Genomic DNA, 20,537 nt, shown 5'->3' with positions numbered 1-20,537 from the left:
AGCTTTCCTTCATATTTTTCTCTCCTTATAGCTTTGTTAGACACCTCTTGTTGGTTTTTAAAAGCTTCCCAATCCTCCAACTTCCCACAGATTTTTGCTATATTATATGTCGTCTTTTCCTTTTATTCTGTCTTGGACTTCCCTTGTCTGTATGGTTGCCTCATCCTCACTTTAGAATAGTTCTTCACCTTTCGGATATATCCATCTGGCTTTCTGATTTGCCACCAGAAACTCCAGCCACTGCCATTCTGCTTGCTGGTGTCCCCTTCCAGTCAATTTTGGCTAGCTCCTCACTCCCTTTATGCCATAGTATTAATGATACATCTGACTTTACCTTCTCCCTCTCAGACTGCAGGGTGAATTCTATTAAAGTATGATCACTGCCTCCCAGAAGTTCTTTTACCTTAAGCTGCCTAATCAAATCTAGTTCATTACACAACACCCAATCCCAAATTGCCTTTCCCCTAGTGGACTCAATCAAAACTGCTCTAAGGCCATTTCATAGGCATTCTACAAATTCCCTCTCTTGAGATCCAGCACCAACCTGATTTTCCCAATCAACCAGCATATTGAAATCCCCCACAAATGTCATAACATTGCCCTTTTGACATGTATTTTCTATCTCCCATTGTAATTTATATCCCACATTTTAGATACTTTTCGGAGGCCGGTATACAATTCCCATTAGCATCTTTTACCTTTGCAGTTTCTTAACTCTACCCACCTATTCCCAAGGATTTGACTTCATGTTTTTACCAACAGAGCCACCCCAACCCCTCTCCTGACCAGCCTGTCCTATTGATACAATGTGTATCCTTGAATGTTAAGGTCCCAACTAAGATCTTTCAGCCACGACTCAGTGACGCCCACAATGTCACAATCTCTAGCTGTGCTACAAGATCATCTACTTTTTTCTGCATACTGCACACATTTAAGTGTAACACTTTCAGTCCTTTATTCATTACCCTTTTTGAGTTTGTCCCAATATTACACTTCAATTCATCTCTCTGACTGCAATTTTGACCAATCACCTGCCTGTCCTTCCTCACAGTCCCACAGCATACTGCAACTACCTGTATACCAAATGCCCCATCTTCAGCCTATCACTCTGATTCCTATCTCTCTGCCAAATTAGTTTAAATGGTCCTCAACAGCTCTGGCGAACCTGCCCGCAATGATACTGGTCCTCCTCGGCTTCAGGTACATCCCATCCTTATTGTATAGATCATACCTTCCCCAGAAAAGATCTCAATGCTCCAAGTATCTGCAACATTGCCCCCTGCACCAGATCCTCCGCCACTCATTCATCTGTACTATCGTCCTATTCCTGCCCTGACTAGCATGTGGCACTGCGAGTAATTGGGCAGCACAGTAGTGTAGTGGCTAGCACAATGCTTTACTCAGTGCCAGTGACCCGGGTTCAACTCCCGCTGCTATTTGTAAGGAGATTGCACGTCCTCCCCGTGATGTGGGTTTCCTCCAGGTGCTCCGGTTTCCTTCTCCAATCCAAAGATGTACTGTTTGGTAGGTTAATTAGTCATTGTAAATCGTCCCTTGATTAGGCTAGGATTAGAAATTGGGAGATTGCTGGGCAACGCAGCTTGAAGAGCCGGAAGGGCCTATTCTGTGCTGTATCTCAATAAATAAAATTAAATAAATAACCCAGAGATTACTAGCTTGGAGGTCCTGCCCTTCAGCCTCTTCTCCAAATCCCTACACTCACTGCACAGGAACTCTTCCCTTTTTCTACCCATGTTATTGGTGCCAATGTGCATCAAGACTTCTTGAGAATATTCTGCAGGAACTCTGAGATGTGCTTGACCTTAACACCTGGGAGGTAACACACCATCCTGGTGTGCCACAGGATCTAACTATCGAGTCTCCCATCACTGTCAACTCTGCCTGACTTTACCCTTTGCTGATGAGCCTTAGAGCCAGCCACAGTGCCATTTGTCTAGCTGCTGCTGCCGTGCTCTAATAGGTCATCCCTTCCCGAGCTATATCCAGGGGGTGCTGACAGGAATGGCCCCACGGAACCCTACACTTACTTCTTCTGGTGGTCACCTATCTACTGTCTAAAGCCTACACTTTTAAGTGTAACCACCTCAGAAAAAGTCTCATCTGTGAGGTTTTCAGCTTCCCAGATGTCCCTAAGTACATCCAGCTCCAGTTCTTTGACCTTGTCAACCAGGAGCTGAAGTTGGGTGCATTCACCACAGATGTAATCATCAGGTACACTGCCATCCCAGATCTTATAGAAGCAGCATTCCACTGCCTTAACTACAATCCCGCCTACACTTGTTATACCTTTAGCTCTAACTCCTTAAGCTTCAGTTCTACAATCAACTAAATTATTCCAAATGACTCAGCACCTTTGGACTATGCCTGTTCTTGCCGAAGCCCGTTGAGCCAAAGCCTGACCACTCTAACACTGTCCCGCTCCCACAATGGCTGCTCTGCTTAAACCTTGCTTCTTTTTATTGGTTCAAACAATGACTTATTCCTGAGGATACTCGCTGTTTTCAAAAAAATTATTTAAGACTCTCCCACTAGTGGAAACATTTCAACATTTACCTAGTCATGGTCTTAGGATCTTATATGCTCCAATAAGATCATCCCTCGTTCTCCTAAGCTGAAAGAAGGTTGTATTCGCTTTCCTTTCGGGTAGTGTAGTTCAGGAATTCATGTGTAGTTACCTCTTATTTCACGGTAGATATTGCCTAAAACGCGTGGTGAAATTATTCCCTCCTCCCTACCCCTTATCTATAATTCGCTCTTCATTTCCTGCACTTCTTTAATCAGCTTTAGTCTCCCTCATCTGATTTCTCACAGTTCATTGAGTTGCACTCTTTCCTCCAACTCAAAAGCTGTGGGTTCAAGTCCAATGCTAGATAACCAATCACACATCAGAGACTATGTAATGTTAGCGGTATTATTTTTTTCTGGTGAACTATTAATCTCTCATGGGGTTATAAAAGGTGCCAAATCAAGTAGGCTTGCTGGCGTTTTGTTAAACACTTAACTCCCAACCAACAACATAAAACCAGATTATCTGGCCTTTACCACAATGACGCTAGTGGGGCCATACATGTATAAATGGTAACAAGGGGCCTTACATTAAAACAGTGGCTCCTTTTCAAGTGTTTCAATGTCTGTGAAATATTTTGTAATGTTCTGTGAACATGAAAGACACAATACAAATGTAAGCATTTAAAATTCTCTGTTTTAGGAGTGAAGAAAATTCTGGGGAGACACCAATACAATAATGTCTGAAGCCTACAGTGACATGCAAAAGTTTGGGCACCCCTGGTCAAAATTTCTGTTACTGTGAATAGCTAAGTGAGTAAAAGATGAACTGATTTCCAAAAGGCATAAAGTTAAAGATGACACATTTCTTTAATATTTTAAGCAAGATTACTTTCTTTATTATCATCTTTTACAGTTTCAAAATAACAAGAAAAGGGCCCAAAGCAAAAGTTTGGGCACCCTGCATGGTCAGTACTTAGTAACACCCCCTTTGGCAAATATCACAGCTTGTAAACGCTTTCTGTAGCCAGCTAAGAGTCTTTCAATTCCTGTTTAGGGGATTTTCGCCCATTCTTCCTTGCAAAAGGCTTCTAGTTCTGTGAGATTCTTGGGCCGTCTTGCATGCACTGCTCTTTTGAGGTCTATCCACAGATTTTCGATGATTTTTAGGTCGGGGGACTGTGAGGACCATGGCAAAACCTTCAGCTTGTGCCTCTTCAGGTAGTCCATTGTGGATTTTGAGGTGTGTTTAGGATCATTATCCTGTTGTAGAAGTCATCCTTGTTTCATCTTCAGCTTTTTTACAGATGGTGTGATGTTTGCTTCCAGAATTTGCTGGTATTTAATTAAATTCATTCTTCCCTCTACCAGTGAAATGTTCCCTGTGCCACTGGCTGCAACACAAGCTCAAAGCATGATCGATCCACCTCAGTGCTTAATAGTTGTAGAGGTGTTCTTTTCATGAAATTCTGCATCCTTTTTTCTCCAAACATACCTTTGCTCATTGCGGCCAAAATGTTCTATTTTAACTTCATCAGTCCACAGGACTTGTTTCCAAAATGCATCAGGCTTGTTTAGATGTTCCTTTGCAAAATTTCTGACACTGAATTTTGTGGTGAGGACACAGGAAAGGTTTACCTCTGATGACTCTTCCGTGAAGGTCATATTTGTGCAGGTGTCGCTGCACAGTAGAACAGTGCACTACCACTCCAGAGTCTACTAAATCTTCCTGAAGGTCTTTTGCAGTCAAATAGCGATTTTGATTTGCCTTTCTAGCAATCCTACGAGCAGTTCTCTCAGAAAGTTTTCTTGGTCTTCCAGACCTCAACTTGACCTCCACCATTCCTGTTAACTGCCATTTCTTAATTACATTACGAACTGAGGAAACAGCTACCTGAAAACGTTTTGCTATCTTCTTATAGCCTTCTCCTGCTTTGCGGGCATAATTTATTTTAATTTTCAGAGTGCTAGGCAGCTGCTTAGACGAGTCCATGGCTGCTGATTGTTAGGACAAGGTTTGAGGAGTCAGGGTATCTATAAAGCTTTGAAATTTCCTAATGATGATTGTGAACAAGCCGTAGCCTTAACAAGCTAATTAAGATGTGAGACCTTGGTAAAAGTTATCTGAGAGCTCAAATCTCTTGGGGTGCCCGAACTTTTGCATGGTACTCCTTTCCTTTTTTCACTCTAAAATTGTACAAAACAAAAATAATACACTAATCTTACTTAAAATGTTGAAAAGAATGCTTCATCTTTAACTTTATGACTTTTGAAGATCAGTTCATCTTCTACTTACTTAACTATTCACAGTAACAGAAATTTTGACCGGGGGTGATGATAATATATTTCAAATACTGAAAAATTCAAAGCAGTTCCAGCGTGAGTGGAGTAAGACTCAGCCACAATCAAAAAGATCCAAAGTGACGATAATGAAAATGAATGAGGCAACTGAGATACATTTCGGGGAAAATTAGAGAATTATATGTTTACAGGGTGAGATGCAAAGAGGTAGGAGGGGGTTTGTGTGGAAATACCAAAATAGAAGCATTGTGTTATGCCACTTCTTCAGTAATATAACTTCTAATTTACAAGCTTTGGTCGGTACGTTCGATGGAGGAAATGAAACAGATCAAATCTGTGCAGTGTGAGCTATGTGAAAACAGAAGTTTCCATCTCTCTGCCCCTAAAAAACTGAACCATCAACCTTGGAAGAATGCTTCCTATCACAACGTTATAGCATGTGCCACAATAACTCGAGTCTGAGTGAGGTGACCAATTTACTGCTAAAGTTTCATCCAAGTCATTTGTTTCATATAGCTCCATAAACTTCTCATCCACTTATAACTGGAACAGAAAAACCTGGGTCAAGAAATTGCTTGAAACTATCTTTACGAAACAAATAGAAAGACACCTGGGTAGAAGTTGTTCCTTCAGGCAGACACAGCATGAATTCATGAAGGGAAGGTCCTGTTTAACAAACTTAATGGCGTTCTTTGAATATATAATGAGCACAATAGATAGGAGGAAAAAAGTGGATGTTGTATACTTGGATTTCCAGAAGAGGTTTGATAAGGTGCAGCATAAAAGACTTATCCATTAAGCATGCATGGAGTTAGGGGTAATTAGCATACATAGAGGATTTATTAACCAAGAGTTTCTCTGGTTGGCAGTCAGAGGTGAGCAGACTGCTACAGGGGTTGGTGCTGGGCCTACAACTGTTTGTGATATACATTAACGACCTGGAAGAGAGGATCAAGTGTAGTGTGTTCTACTTCTTATGTTATTAAATAATTGGCAGTTGATGCTGCCTGGAGTAGAGATGATTAGGCTAGCCAAACTCTTTACAGAAAAGACAATGGAATGTATCAGAAAAGTGATGGTTATTCTGACACTTCTGTTACAAGTTTAAAGGCAGGAATATGAAACCAACAAACTGTAGCAAAACTAAAAGTAAACAATTAGAATGTGAAACAGTCAACCAATGTTTCCCCAAACATTACATGTGACTTAAGGCACAGAAACAGATCATTCCACAATCACATGAGATTCTACAGATGCTGGAAATATTAAACAATGCTGGAGAAACTGAGCAGGTCAGACAGCATCTATGGAGGGGAATAAATAGTCAACATGTTGGGCTGAGACCCTTCATCATCCTGTGCTTATGCTGAACAAGAACTTTGTACTCCATATTATATCAACATATTCTTCTACTGCACTCTTCTTTCAATATTCAACCCTCTTCCTCTTAAAGGCATCTCTGCTCCTTCTCATAATATGGTTATCCTTCTTATATGGCAAGACCTCATCTCTGATTTTCAAATTGAATTTGATAGTTACTTAGTGATATTGGCTTGAATTCTTCAGTTTTTAATTTTGGTTGCATTGAGTAATGCTCTTCAAATATTACATTTGGCCAAACTGGGCGTTTCCATCGTTAGAAAAACCTTAAAACAAATACATCAACTGTTGGTTCATATTTAAAAGCAATGCCTCTCAATTGATCACACATAAATAATATCCTCATAATCAAAGACCCCTCACTAAACCAGAGTTACCCAGTTACATCACTCACCAGTTTATTTTATTACATTTCCACAATTACATGACATTTGTCACTTGTTTATGCACAATACCCACGTTTTTAAAGCAAAGTGTATTACTGCCATCATAAAATATACTGCCAACTGTGACACTGAAGTACAGACATAAAAAAAATATATTTTAAATAGGTCTTCAAGCATATTTTAGTCATTGTCAGTAAGACAATCATGCATTGCTTTTATTGATGACCGCCAAGTAGTAATGACCAGTAATTAATATTATACTGGACAGGCTGAGTGAGTGCATGCATTTCTGAATTTATGAGCTCTGCTGACTCTGGCTGAGGTGAACACACACCACCTTGTTTACCTTCTGCTAGTAGCTGCATTAAGCAATGATAATGGAGTTGTTATGTAACCACAGAAATTAATCTCTATCAATCAGACTACAAGAAAAATACCAATGGTGAAAAGCCCTAAGAAAAAAATGTCAAATGTGTCTCAGAGCATGATATACTCAGTACATGTCATCAACCAAAATAACTGCAGATCGTTTCACAAAATATTTTCACATATTTCCATCATCAGCTACTCACTCAATAATACTACCCCCACAAATCTGTCTTTAATTTACCCCCTCACCCAAAACTGTTCAACTAGTTCTAATGCTTGAGACAAACTTCGTGAGTTCAACTATATTGAGTGTCCAATAACAGTAACTGCAACCATGCCATAGCTGAAAAGTCAGGCCTCATTTCTCAGTCACCCTACCATTTAGCATAAGATCTTGAAACTCTCAGAAAACAGATCCCAACTCACGTCAGGTTCCAGTGGTCTTTTTAGAAATAATACAGCTAATTCAACCACATACTTTGTAATTAAGAAAGAAAGTGATTGTGTGGTCAGTTGAAGATTAAAATTACAAAGGTACAGATATACAGATGATGTTTCTGATTGTAGAAATGCAAAACCATGGGACATAAGCTCATAAATCTAGCAAAGAAAAGTTTCTTTACTTGGAGGATGGTTGAAATGTGGAATTCAGTGCCACAGATACATTTAAGGGGAAGATAGATTGACTACATAAAGGAGAACTGAATAAAGGTTACATTGATAGGCTGAGATGAGAGAAAGAGTGGGAGAATGTTCTTGTGCCACATCAACACAAGCCATAGGTAGGCACAAAGCAAAAAGAAATGGGGGAAGACACTGGCTCCTGGAGTTACACTGCCTTTCAACAAGGTCACAAATGATCTATCTCAAAATACAGACCACTGTTTACACACTATGAAATCCAATTTTGTGTTGTAAATTTATGTGTGGGAGCTATGAAACAAAGTTTGACAGCAGATAAGCAATTAAATTTGGGTAACCTGATAAAATGCAAATACTTGATCGGCTTAATCACTTTCATGTCAGTTCATCTCCAACTTGGGTTCTAAACAGTGTTTATATAATGTGGCCCTTTGCTACTATGAGAATGCTACATGTCAGAGTGGGATTACCAACTCTGCTCCAGAAATCAGACTATGTCACATTCAATCACATAAAATGTAATCAGATGACAATTATGTGACATATCGCATGGTGAAATGTCAAATAAAGATCACACTTCAGCAAAAATATGCTGGATTAAAATAACTTCTGACAAAAGTATTAACACAATCTTGTGACATAGTATAAGCAAATGATAAAACAAATAAAAAAGACCCAATCTAATTCATTGAATGCTATTCCAGAAAGCGATCTTCAGCGAGATACCTCTGAAAAAAATTTAAACTTGCCTAACACGAATACAAAGGATAGTGCCCTCAAAAATGAACTGTATAGTTCTGATAACAACACACATCAAAGTTGCTGGTGAACGCAGCAGGCCTGCTGCGTTCACCAGCAACTTTGATGTGTGTTGCTTGAATTTCCAGCATCTGCAGAATTCCTGTTGTATAGTTCTGATGTTTCTTTCAGTATTATACAATTGTAAGTCCTTTGTTCTTCTGGACTGACAAACATTTTGACATTTCCAGGTCAACTCACAGTAATGCAGAAATACCACCAGGCACTTTTTGAAGTAAGTCACTCTTCCTCCCTGGGGTACGCAGACTGCATTATTCCTTTTGTGCCGTTGCAGGAAATCTGGACTACATTGCCCTGATAGCAGACTTAACTGGACACTGATGGACCAACAAGGTCTTCACAGCATGCAATTGAATTGAAACTCCTTTAACTCCGTCTGTTAATTAACTTTCTGGCCTCCCTCCCTCACATTTCACCTACCACAAACTCCTCCCACCACTTCACAAAGTTGTTTACTCAAATCCCAGGGTCAGGCCCAAAATACCACCTAGTGATCCTTCCAACACTTCTATATCTAACTCCCCGAAACCCCTTCAATCCTCCTGATAGGTACATGGTTGGGAAAGGTTTAGACGATATGGGCCAAGTGCCGACAGATGGGACTAACTTAGATAGGAATCTTGGCTGCCTGGACAAGTTGGGCCAAAGGACCTGTTTCTATACAGTGTTACTTTTTTTTATTTTATTGAGATACAGTGCGGAATAGGCACTTTCAGCCTTTTGAACTACAACGCCCAATAATTCTTCAATTTAATCCCAGTCCAATCACAGGACAATTTACATTGACCAATTAACCTACCAATTAGTATGTCTTTGGGCTGTGGGAGGAAACCAGAGCACACAGAGGAAACCTACACAGTCACTGGGAGAACGTACAAATTCCTCACAGGCAGCAGCAAGAATTGAACTCAGGTCACACGTACTGTAAAGCATTGTGCTAACCACTACACGACTGTAACACCCCATGGCATGCCTCTATTGCCTTCCAGCTGCTAGCACACCCTCCTCCACCAATTCCATTGGTTTATTCAAAGTCAAATTAGGGAATGGTGAATTTAATTACAGAATATAATCTATTCTTTAATCATGATAAGAGTACAAATCTGATGACATCAATTACAAAATATTCAACCACATTACAATTAGGTGACATTACTCTTACCATTTTTCTCTGGACTTTCAGCCACAAGCAGTACATTTTCTAAATGCCTGTCCACTTTTTACTCTGCCTTGGGCATCAAGTATAAATGAATTTTGCAGCAGAAACCTAGTTTACAATCGCAGTCCCGATGAAGGGTCTCAGACCAAAACATTGACTGTTTATTCCTCTCCATAGATGCCACCTGACCTGCTGAATACCTCCGTCATTTTGCGTGTTACCCCAGTGTGCAATATGGTCTTGCAACCACCAGCCTACAATAATCATTTGGTACACAAGAATATCTAGGACACTGTGCATTAGTGGTTGACCTGAACACTCTCATTGTGTTTTTCTGGTTTTCCTTTCCCTCCATTAATTTGTTCTCTCTCTGTGCTCTTCCCTGATTCATTTATACTCTCTCCTTCCTTCCATTGCACTACATGAGAGAAAGAATAGAAACTGATTTATATTGTCATACTGTGCAGGCCCTCCAGAGCCCAGCCTATCAGGTTTGATTGTAAGTCCTTAGGGTGAAGGTATAACAGCTGGATGAACTATTCAGAAGGCAAATCTCTCAAGCATCAGAACTACCCACTCCAACAAACTCCTGACGAAAGCAGGAGGACTGGAGGGAAAAAAATAGTGATGATGTTTTTCAATTTTTGTTACACCAGTAATCTATCTGGTCTAATATTCCATCATCAGGTCAATTTTAAAGATCACATTTTGAAAGAGAAACCCCAAGCACTACCAAACTTCCTCCTCCTGTATTCCTCACACAACTCAAGTCAACAACCTAAATGTGCTTAGCCTCTCTGCTGCTTGAATTTATATAGCATCTTTCACAACTCAAAATATCCCAAGAAGTGTTCTACAGCCAATGAAATAAAAAAGAACAGAAAATGTGAGAAATGCTAAGTGGGTCAAGCAACTTCTGTAGAAAGAAGTTTTACAAAAGGTCATCAACCTGAAGGTTTAACACAGTTATTCTCTCCACAGTTGCTGCCTGACCTGCTGAGAATTTCCACTATTTTCTGTTTTTATTTCCCATTTGTAGCTCTACAGCTTTTACTCTTAAAGGTGATACACTAACGCAATGTGGGAAATGTGGCAGCCAATTTGACAAGCTCTTATAAATAGCAATATCATAATGATCAAATAATCAATTTTAGAAATATTCAATAAGGGATTAGTACTGTCCAGGGAACTCCTTTATTCTTCATCAAAAGAGCAGTCATCTTCTTCAGAGCAATTGAAGCCATCTAAAAGACTACAATAGTAAAACATTTATGCAGTTACACAATATGTGATCTAACACCTGCAGTGGGGCTTGAATTCAGATCCATTGATTCAGAGAACAGAATGCCACCAACTGAACTAAAGCAGATTCTTGAATGTAACAGTGACTCCAAATGATCATAACAATATAGAGAAACTCAGCAAGCCAGGCAGTACGCATGAAGAGAAAGAAATGGTCGATGTTTCGAATCCAGATTCTGCATCACAGTAACCTATCCCCTTGTTATATTTTGGGAGATGTGATATAAATACAAATACAAATTCATCCTATTCTTGAAGGCAAACTTTTTTTTAGTACACACTACCAAGTGCAAGTACGTACAGTACAATGAATTACACTGCAATGAGCTCTACATGAGTGAATTTTACCTTTCTCTGGCAATTCAGATGCATTCTATATACTATTAATTTCTCATCACTGCCACAGACTTTTCATTAAACTTTCAGACTCTCTAAATCCACTCCCTCCACCACCACCTCTTTGGGTTAAAGCCCTCCATCTTTGTCTCATCACAGGTCTTAGTCATCAAACCCTAGACACTTCACCATTGCCTTTTGGGACAAGGAATGGTGATTAATGGGATGTCTCACAAAGCCACTCAACAACAGCCCCATTGTTGATCTCAACTGAGAATCATGTATTTTATGAAAAATTGTGACATATCAGAGCACTGGATGGATGGAGAATATTCTTGCATTCTTTAACTATTCAGCATTATTTTTTCCTGGTTAGAGAGGGCACTTCATATAGAAATAGTTTATTATGTATTTACTGTTTTCCTTAATAACATGTTAAGACATAAATACAATTCTAGAAAGTATTTAGTTTGATACTGAAATTATGGTATGTGGCATTTGGTACATGGTACATGGAATGAAAGATGGTGACAAATTGGCACGTAGGAGGGAGACTGAAGATCTGATTGAATGGTGCCACAATATCATCTCACTCAATGTCAACAAAGCCAAAGAGCTGATTATTAACTGCAGGAGGAAGAAACTGCAGGTTCATGAGCCAGTTCTTATTAAGGGATCAGAGATGGAGAGGGTCAGTAACTTTAAATTCCTCAGTGTTATCACTTCAAATAATCTGTCCTGGGACCAGCACGCAAGTGCCATTACAAAGAAGCCATGGCAGCAACTCTTTCTTAGCAGTTTGTGCTGATTCAGCATATCATATAAAACTTCGAAAAGCTTCTATAGATGCACAATGGAGAATATATATATGGTCTGGTATGGAAACACCAATGCCCAAAAACAGAAAAATCTACAAAAAGTAGTGGTTACAGCTCTCCCCACCACTGAGCACATCTACAAGGAGAACTGCCACAAGAAAGCAGCATCCATCATCACGGACCCCCACCATGCAGGCCATATTCTCTTCTTGCTGCTGCCAACAGGCAGAAGGTACAGGAGCCTTTGGTCCACACCAACAAGTTCAGGAACAGTTATTACCTTTCAACCATCAGATTCCTGATCCAGGGAGATAACTTCACTCACTTTAACACTGAGCTGATTCCACAACCTATGGAGTCACTTTCAAGGACTCTACAATTCATGTTCTCAGTATTAATTAATTTATTAATTATTATTGTTTCCAGAATTTGTCTTCTTTGACATATTGGTTGTTTGTCACTATTTGTTTGTGTGCAGTTTTTCATTGATTCTACTGTATTTCTTTATTGTAAATGCCTGCAAGGAAACTAATCTCAGAGTCGTAGTTGGTGACATATACATACTTCAATAATAAATTTACTTTGAACTTTGATTTACCACCCTTTAGTTAAATAAATTCCTCCTCATCTCTATTCTAAAGGGACTCCTTTTCTTCTGAGGCTGTGTACTCTAGTCCTTGATTCCCACACTATTGAAAACATTCTCTCCGTGTCCACTCTATGTCTTAAGAGATAAAAACAATTCCAGTAATGTTTACTTTGGTACTGAAACTATGGTACATGGCACTTAGCCCCATCTTGAGTCTGAGGCTGGCAATGACATATCACTCAGTCTTCAACTTAAGCTAAACTATCTGTCACTATACTACTGATTGGGAAAGAAAACTAATATCTGCCACTCATTATCTTTCTGTTTTAGGCCAATGGAATCAAGTGTAGTACTGGGCTGTAGTGTACTATTGCCTCGAAGCTACAGGTCCAATATTCAGTCCGTTTCCTCCTTACCACACTACCTGAAGCTTGGCTGCTAAGGAATTTAATGCTTCAGTTTGACAGTCCAAATCCTACATCTGGTTTTGCACCAAGACAACATTTGAAGAACTGTTTATCTCTGTTCCTAACTCACTCTCCCCACTGTTGAAATTTTTATTCATGAATTTTCACTTCAATGTTCTGAATTTTCCTTGTTCACCACTTGAACTACAACCCAACAAAGCTCCACAGCCCAGAATCTGACCAATAAAGAGACCTACCCACCTACCTAATTGACTGTTATCAATCTTCAGACTGTCTGCCCTAATAAATCAAGTTCAGGATCTTCATCCTTCTACATCACTGCCCTCCACTTTCAAGGTCAAATCAAAGTAAACTTATTATCAAGGTACATATATGCCACTATATACTACCTTGAAATTCATTTTGATAGGCATTTATACAAAACAATTCTAAAAAAACAGAATTTACGAAAAGCTCTATATAATCAAATATCAACAACCAATGTGCAAAAGACAAACTGTGCAAATAAACAAAACTGAGAGCATGACTTGTAGAGTCCTTGAAAGCGCTCCAGAGTTCTCAGCACACTTGACTAAAGTCCGTTTTGTTGTGTGTATGAAATGAACATATAAATTAGGAGCAGGATTTAACCTTAAAGCTGCATGCCTGTGTAATATCTCTGCCCATGCCCATTCGGAATCTGAATCTGCATTAAAAGTAGTCAAAGACTCTGCTTTGAAGAAGTAAATTCCAGAGACTCACGAGCCATCTTTCCGTTCAACAACTTGTAGCTGAACATTTGATGACCTTGTTGGCACAATGCAGTTCGCCCTTCTTTCTTTAAATCCCATTCACAGAACCCCACCTTCAACTGTTTTTCCAAATCCTCCTCTCACATCCAGCTTGAAAACAATTATCTCCAGTGATTAAGCTGTTTCAAACTAGGCATTACCAAGCATGGTTGTGCGACAATTCTTACTGCTTCAAATCCTTCATCACCTGCTACCCATTTCTAAGATAAGGACTGGTTTAAATACAGCTAACAAAGAAAAGCTTCTCTTTAGCAGTTGGCACACTTCTTAAAACCTTAGGCACAACATTAGATTTCTGTTAATGAGTTATGTTTGTTTACTTTTTTGACATTTAGCAGAGTCAAATAACATTCAACTGATCAAAGCCTGTTACACACTCAGTTAGAGGAATCAAAGGCACTGAATGATGTAAACGTACATTGCACATACAGGAGTTTCACCAAATCATTTCTATTAGCCAAGACTTTGTTACCTTCAAAAACACTACACAGTAATGAATAACATAAAGACAAGAAAATTTGCAGATGCTGGAAATCCAAGCAACATACACAAAATGCTGGAGGAACTCAGCAGGCCAGGCGGCATCTATGGAAAAGAGTAAACAGTCGACGTTTTGGGCCAGCTCTTTTCCATAGAGATAGGGAGGACTTGTTTCCTCTAGGTTAGGGGTTCCCAACCTTTTTTATGACATGAAGCTTTACCGTTTACTGAGAGGTCCATGGACCCCAGGTTCGGAACAGCTGTGGCAGCTTTAAGATAGCTGGCAAATCAATTTTTATTTGCTGTCTTAGTGGCTACAATATCAAGATTACCATCTGAAGGATACCCCAGTAGCATAACAGCGCAGCACTATTACAGCTCGGGGCAATGGAGTTCGCAGTGTAATTCCAGGTGCTCCAGTTTCCTCCCACAGTCCAAAGACATAGTGGTTCATAGGTTAACTAGTCAATGTAAATTGTCCTGTGACGAGGCTAGGGTTAAATTGATGGGTTGCTGGGCGCTATAGCTTGGTGGGCCAGAAGGGCCTGTTCCATGCTGTATCTCTAAACTTCACTGTATTTATTTAGTTTATTTAGAGACGCAGCACAGAACAGGTCCTTATAGATTTCGAGCCACATCGCCCAGCAACCCTCGATTTAATCCTACCCCAATCACAGGACAATTTACAATGACTAATTAACCTATTAACCTGTACATTGGACTGTGGGAGGACACAGGAACACCCAGAAGAAACCCAGGTATTCCACAGGGAGCAGCCCTTAGAGATGATGTCAGGATTGAACTCCAAACTCCGACACCCCCCCCCAAGCTGTAATAGTGCCCCGCTAACTGCTATGCTACTGTAGCACCCAAATAAATAAAATACAAAGTAGAAAATAAAGGCATGAGCAATTTAGAAATAATGAATTACTAAACAGATGAATAGGGACAGTGTTCAGGCCCTGAATAGGCTGCCCCCTATCATGGTCAAGGAACTTTTCTTTGTCTTTCTGTAGCTCCACTCACCCACATTTAACTTTACCTGGAAACCTCCAGTGTCTACTTCCTTTACTAGCTGCTATATACAAAAACCACAGCACAGTTCAACTAACGTGACACACCAGTACTTCAGTCCAAATCACCAGCAATCTACCGCTATGCTCAACACGCCCAGTATCAGTCAAAGAGCACTACAGCACAGAAACAGGCCCTTCAGCCCATATAGTCTATTCTGAACTGTTATTCTGCCTCGTCTCACTGAACTGCACCTGGATGACATTCCTCCATACCCCTTCCAACCAGTACTTATCCAAACTTCTCCTGAATGTTAGAATCGAGAACCCACATACACCACTTCCACTGTCAGCTTGCTCCACTCTTACACCACCCTCTGAGTGAAGAAGTTCATCACCCTCAGGTTCCCCTTAAATATTTCACCTTTCACCCTTAACCTATAACCTCTAGCTCTAGTTTTGTCCAACCTCAGTGGAAATAGCTTCTTTACATTTCCCCTACCTATACCACTCATAATTTTGCACACCTCTATCAAATCTTCCCCCATTCTCCCACACTCCAGGAAATAAAGTCCTAATGTATTCAATCTTTCGCTATAACTCAGGTCCTCAAGTCATGGCAACATCCTTGCAAATTTTGTCTGTACTTTTTCAATCTTACATTTTTCTTGAACAGTACTCCATATTGGCCTCACTAACATCCGAATATCCTTCAACATAACATCCAAGCTCCTATAGTCAATACTTTCATTAATGAAAGTCAATGTGCCAAAAGGTCTCTTTACGATTCTACCTACCTGCCAGGCCATGTTCAAATTACAGATCTGTAGTCCCAGATCCCTTTGTTCTACCGCACACTGTTCACTGCTATTCGCTGTGTAAGACCTACCCTAGTTGGTCCTCCCAAAGTACAACACCTCATACTTGGCTGCATTATATTCCATCTGCCATTTTTCCAGATGGTCCAGATCCCACTGCAAGCTCGATAGCCTTCCTCACTACCCACTTCGCCTCCAATCTTGGTGTAATCAACAAGCTTGCTTGCTGATCCAGTTTACATTATCATCCAGATCAATAATACAGATGGCAAACAACAGACCCAGCACCAATCCCTGTAGCACTCACAGGCCTCCAGTCAAAAACGTGTCTGCTACCACTCACTTCTCCCGCTAAGCCAACACTGAATCCAAGTACTACTTCATCCTGAATGCCAAGCAGCTTAACCTTATAGACCAACCTCCCATGCAGGACTTTTTCAAAGGCTTTGCTAAAGTCCATGTAGGCAACTTCCACTGCCTTTCCTTTATCATCTTTCCTGGTAACCTTCTTGATAAACTCTGTAAGACTGGTTAGACGCAACCTACCAAAAATAAAGCCATGTTGACAATCTCTAATCAAGCTTGTCTATCAAATACTTATATTTCCTGTTCTGTAAAACACCATTCAAAATAATTTATCCACTACTGGCATCAGACTCATCAGCCATCATATTCTTAGTGCCTTTCTTGAACAATGGAATAACACTAGCTATCTTCTAGGGCTCCAACACCCCACCAGTGGCTTAGAATACTTTAAATATCTCTGCCAGGGCCCCTGCTATTTCTGTACTGGCCTGCCACAAAGTCTGTGGGCACCTCGTCAAGCCCTGGGGACTTAAGCACCCTAATTCACCTCAAGATAGCCAGCACCTCCCTTTCTGTAATCTAGATATGGCCCATAACCACACTATGCTTTTACGTCACTTCTAATTCCTGTGTCCATCTCCCATGTAAATATAGATGCAAAAGGTTTCTTTAAGATATTCTCCATCTCTTTGGCTCCATGCATACAAGACAATGCTGATCTTCAAGAGGACCAAATTTATCCCTTGCTATCCTTTTGCTCTTAATAAACCTATAGCAACCCTTGGGATTCAACTTTATCTTGTCTGCCAAAGTAATTCTAACTGTCCTCCAACAGCCAAGATTCCCTAAACCTATTATCTTTGCCTTTTGCCGTAAAGGTCTGCTTGATTCATAGTCACCCAGAAACAATGAACACATTCACATGCAGAATTAGTAGGTCAAACATTCATTGATAGATTGGCAATCTCACGAATCGACGAATCCTGTTATGTCACATGACTAGACCAATAAACAGTCACCCAATGGATAGGACAATAACATATCCCAGTCTACGCCTACCAGTTCCCTGGAAATTGGACCTTCTCCAACTTAGAATCCCAGTCTGAAGACCAGTTAAAGCTAATGGGATTATGATTACTGGAGTGTTCTCCTACATACCTATGAGTTACCTGCCCTGTCTCGTTCCTTAAGAGGAGATCCAGAATTGCACCCTCTCTCGTTGGAACCTCTACATGCTGATTAAGGAAACTTTCCTGCACACATCTAACAAACTCCATTCTATTCAATCCTTTAACAGTATGGGAGTTTCGGTCAATATCTGGAAAGTTAAAATTGCCTGCTATCATAACCCTATATTTCTTGCAACTGTTTTCTATCTCTCTACAACTCAATTGTCCAAATCCATTTTTCTTAAAACACTATAGAATATTTATTCTCACTGGTCCATCTGGAAGCTTACTTCAGGTGTTAATCAGTGCTGAATTTGCTTTTTTTTAATTTTGAACATGTGGCACTTGTCTTATCACCACACTTAATTCAAGTAATGTAGCAGATTTGCTATCTTCATTCACTATATACATGACCATACATGTATGATCATTTCTCAGAAGGTAGCTTTCTAAAGCGAATAGAACAAAACGGGTGAAATCCTCTTTAGGCAGTTAGGCATATCTATCAATATTACTGACATGCACAACACGCTGGAGGAACTCAGCAGGTCGGGCAGCATCCATGGAAACGAATAGTCAATGTCCTGACAAAGGGCCTCGGCCCAAAACGTTGACTGTTCATTTCCACAGATGCTGCCCCACCAGCTGAGCTCCTCCAGCATGTTATGCGTGTTGCTTTGACCCCAGCATCTGCTGAGTATTTTGTGTTTACAATAATACCGAGTCTTGTTTTGTTCTCATACCCTCACAAGAGATGGCACAAAATGCAGATGAGATGACCAATGGAGGGATCAAGTTACCACGTCATGATTACCCATTCAACCTGAGTAAAGGGTTTTTTTCCTATCACCCTGTCTTTATGTATTGCTTCAACTGTTGGCTTGAATTGGTGAGGTGTGACCCTGACAAGACCCAGTCTAAGTTGATCAGACATAAAAACAAGCTGGAAACACTCAGCCGGTCTGGTAACACCAAAGGAACGACAACCTGTGCTCCTGCTCAAGCTCTTGGGTCTTCTGCCCATCTCTTAAATTTGAACTTCCTCAAAAGATAATCAACAGGACAGTTTTTTCTTTCAACTGCAGTCCAAAGCTGTGGAATTCGATACCTAAAACTATAAGGGATGCAGACTCAGGGGACACTTTTAAACAACAGGTCAAAACCCATTTATTTCATCTTGCTTTTAACAAATATCATTTTGTCTTTTGTTTTATGTTGGCACTTTATCCCATTCTAAAGCACTTTGAACTACAACGTTTGTATGAAAAGTGCTCAATAAATAAGTTATTATTATATTTTTATTATATTTCAGACCTTTCGCCGACAGACGTTACCAGCTATTTTTAAAGGGTTACAGCATCTGCATTTCCCACTTTTAGGTGGATAACTACCGTTTATGGTTGATTTTGGCCCTGTCGTTCAGGTTTCAAGTACGTTGCGCTAAAAAAAAAATGCAAACTTTCATTGTCATCTGTTTAAAAGTAGCATAAATGCAGTGGAGAACTATATATTGCGTTAAGCCCAGCATTTTATGCGTTAAACGAGTGTGTGTGTGTGTGTGTGTGTGTCAGTGCATGTGCAGAAGGCCTGGGGAGTGTAATAAACGCTGCTCTACCTGCAGGGGAGGCAAGCCCTCATCATCCACTCCATTAATGACTGGCACTGGCAGGTTCTCCAGACCGCAGCACACGTCAAATGCCACAACGCGGCCTAAGCCAGCTGCAAGCGCACTGGAGGCGGCCATTGCCCTCAGCACTATGAACTACGCACAGTGAAAGTCCAGTTTCTCTCTCCACTACTTCCCCGGCCAGAGCTCACAGCATGCCGGCTCGCCATCCGCCGAGCGTCTTCCCCCGCCTCTCTGCACTCCGCAAGCTCATTGGCTGCAGAGAGTGTCAGTCAAGGAATCATCCTATCCTTTACTCGAATCGCCGATCAATCAGCGAAGGGGCGGAGATCGGCCGGACAGGGAGAGAAAGCGGACACTCCCACTCTCGGACGGAGGTCTTGAATGTTCCAGTTGCTGCCCAGTCAGAAGTGGAGAATGTGGGTAGAGGGAAGGTTGTGGGTTTTTTTTTTGATGGTAATAAATATAAACTTGGTATTTTTGATTGATATTTACAGAACTTTATTTATTTAGATTAACACACAAAATGCCACAGGAACTCAGCGGACCAGGCAGCATCTATGGATGGAGGAACAGCAGAGGCCTCTGGCTCGTCCAGACGTGCGTTGACCCGCTTGTGGTCATGTTGTGACTAAAGTGGCAAGGTAGCAGAATCCTCCAAATCTTAATGGGCTTCTTTAAGGCAATCGACTGAAAGGCATTCAGGTCTACTCCTCTTATCTCACTGTTTTAAGACATGGAATTTATGTTGGTGTGCATGGTGGCTGACGAAGAAACGGGGCGGAATTAGGTTAAGAGGAACTCAGGAGTGCTGTACGCCATGATGGGAGGTAGGAGCAGGTCCTCTTATTGGAGCTGTTCTGAGCTAGAGCAGGACCAACAAGAGATGATCATGCCAATCCTCACATCAGGGAAGTCCTCAGCGCAGCCTTTAAGGAGTGGTGAAACTGCTCGCATAGGCCATTGGACTGCAGTTGATACACTGTGGTGTGATGTAGCCCAATGCAAAGGTTCTGGGCCATTGCAACCCAGAGGTCTGATATGAATTGGGGAATGCAGTCAGAGGAAATATCACATAACCATATAACAATTACAGAATGGAAACAGGCCATCTCGGCCCTTCTAGTCCGTGCTGAACTCTTACTCTTACCACCGACCTGCACTCAGCCCATAACCCTCCATTCCTTTCCTGTCCATATAGCTTGTCAGCCACAGTTGCCTGCCCCTGATATTTGAGAACAACTTCTGTGGGACATATCTATCCTGCACCTTGTGAAC

General features: G+C 40.7%; 1 protein-coding gene across 1 annotated transcript in view; it reads right to left on the bottom strand.

Moving 5' to 3' along the window:
- Positions 1 to 19,468, bottom strand: part of LOC134356759 (histone-lysine N-methyltransferase SETMAR-like) — a 31,453-nt gene extending 11,985 nt beyond the window's left edge. The window contains exon 1 of the mRNA XM_063067865.1: positions 19,248 to 19,468. Within this exon, the coding sequence (XP_062923935.1) occupies positions 19,248 to 19,376 (129 nt within the window). The 5' untranslated portion in view covers positions 19,377 to 19,468. The remainder of the gene's footprint in view (positions 1 to 19,247) is intronic.
- Positions 19,469 to 20,537: the final 1,069 nt, after the last annotated feature.

This window comes from Mobula hypostoma, chromosome 15, assembly GCF_963921235.1.
Source record: "Mobula hypostoma chromosome 15, sMobHyp1.1, whole genome shotgun sequence".
In the NCBI taxonomy this organism is placed as follows: Eukaryota; Metazoa; Chordata; class Chondrichthyes; order Myliobatiformes; family Myliobatidae; genus Mobula; species Mobula hypostoma.
The sequence above is the reverse complement of the archived record's forward strand: the minus strand, read 5'-3'. Positions and strand labels throughout refer to the sequence as shown.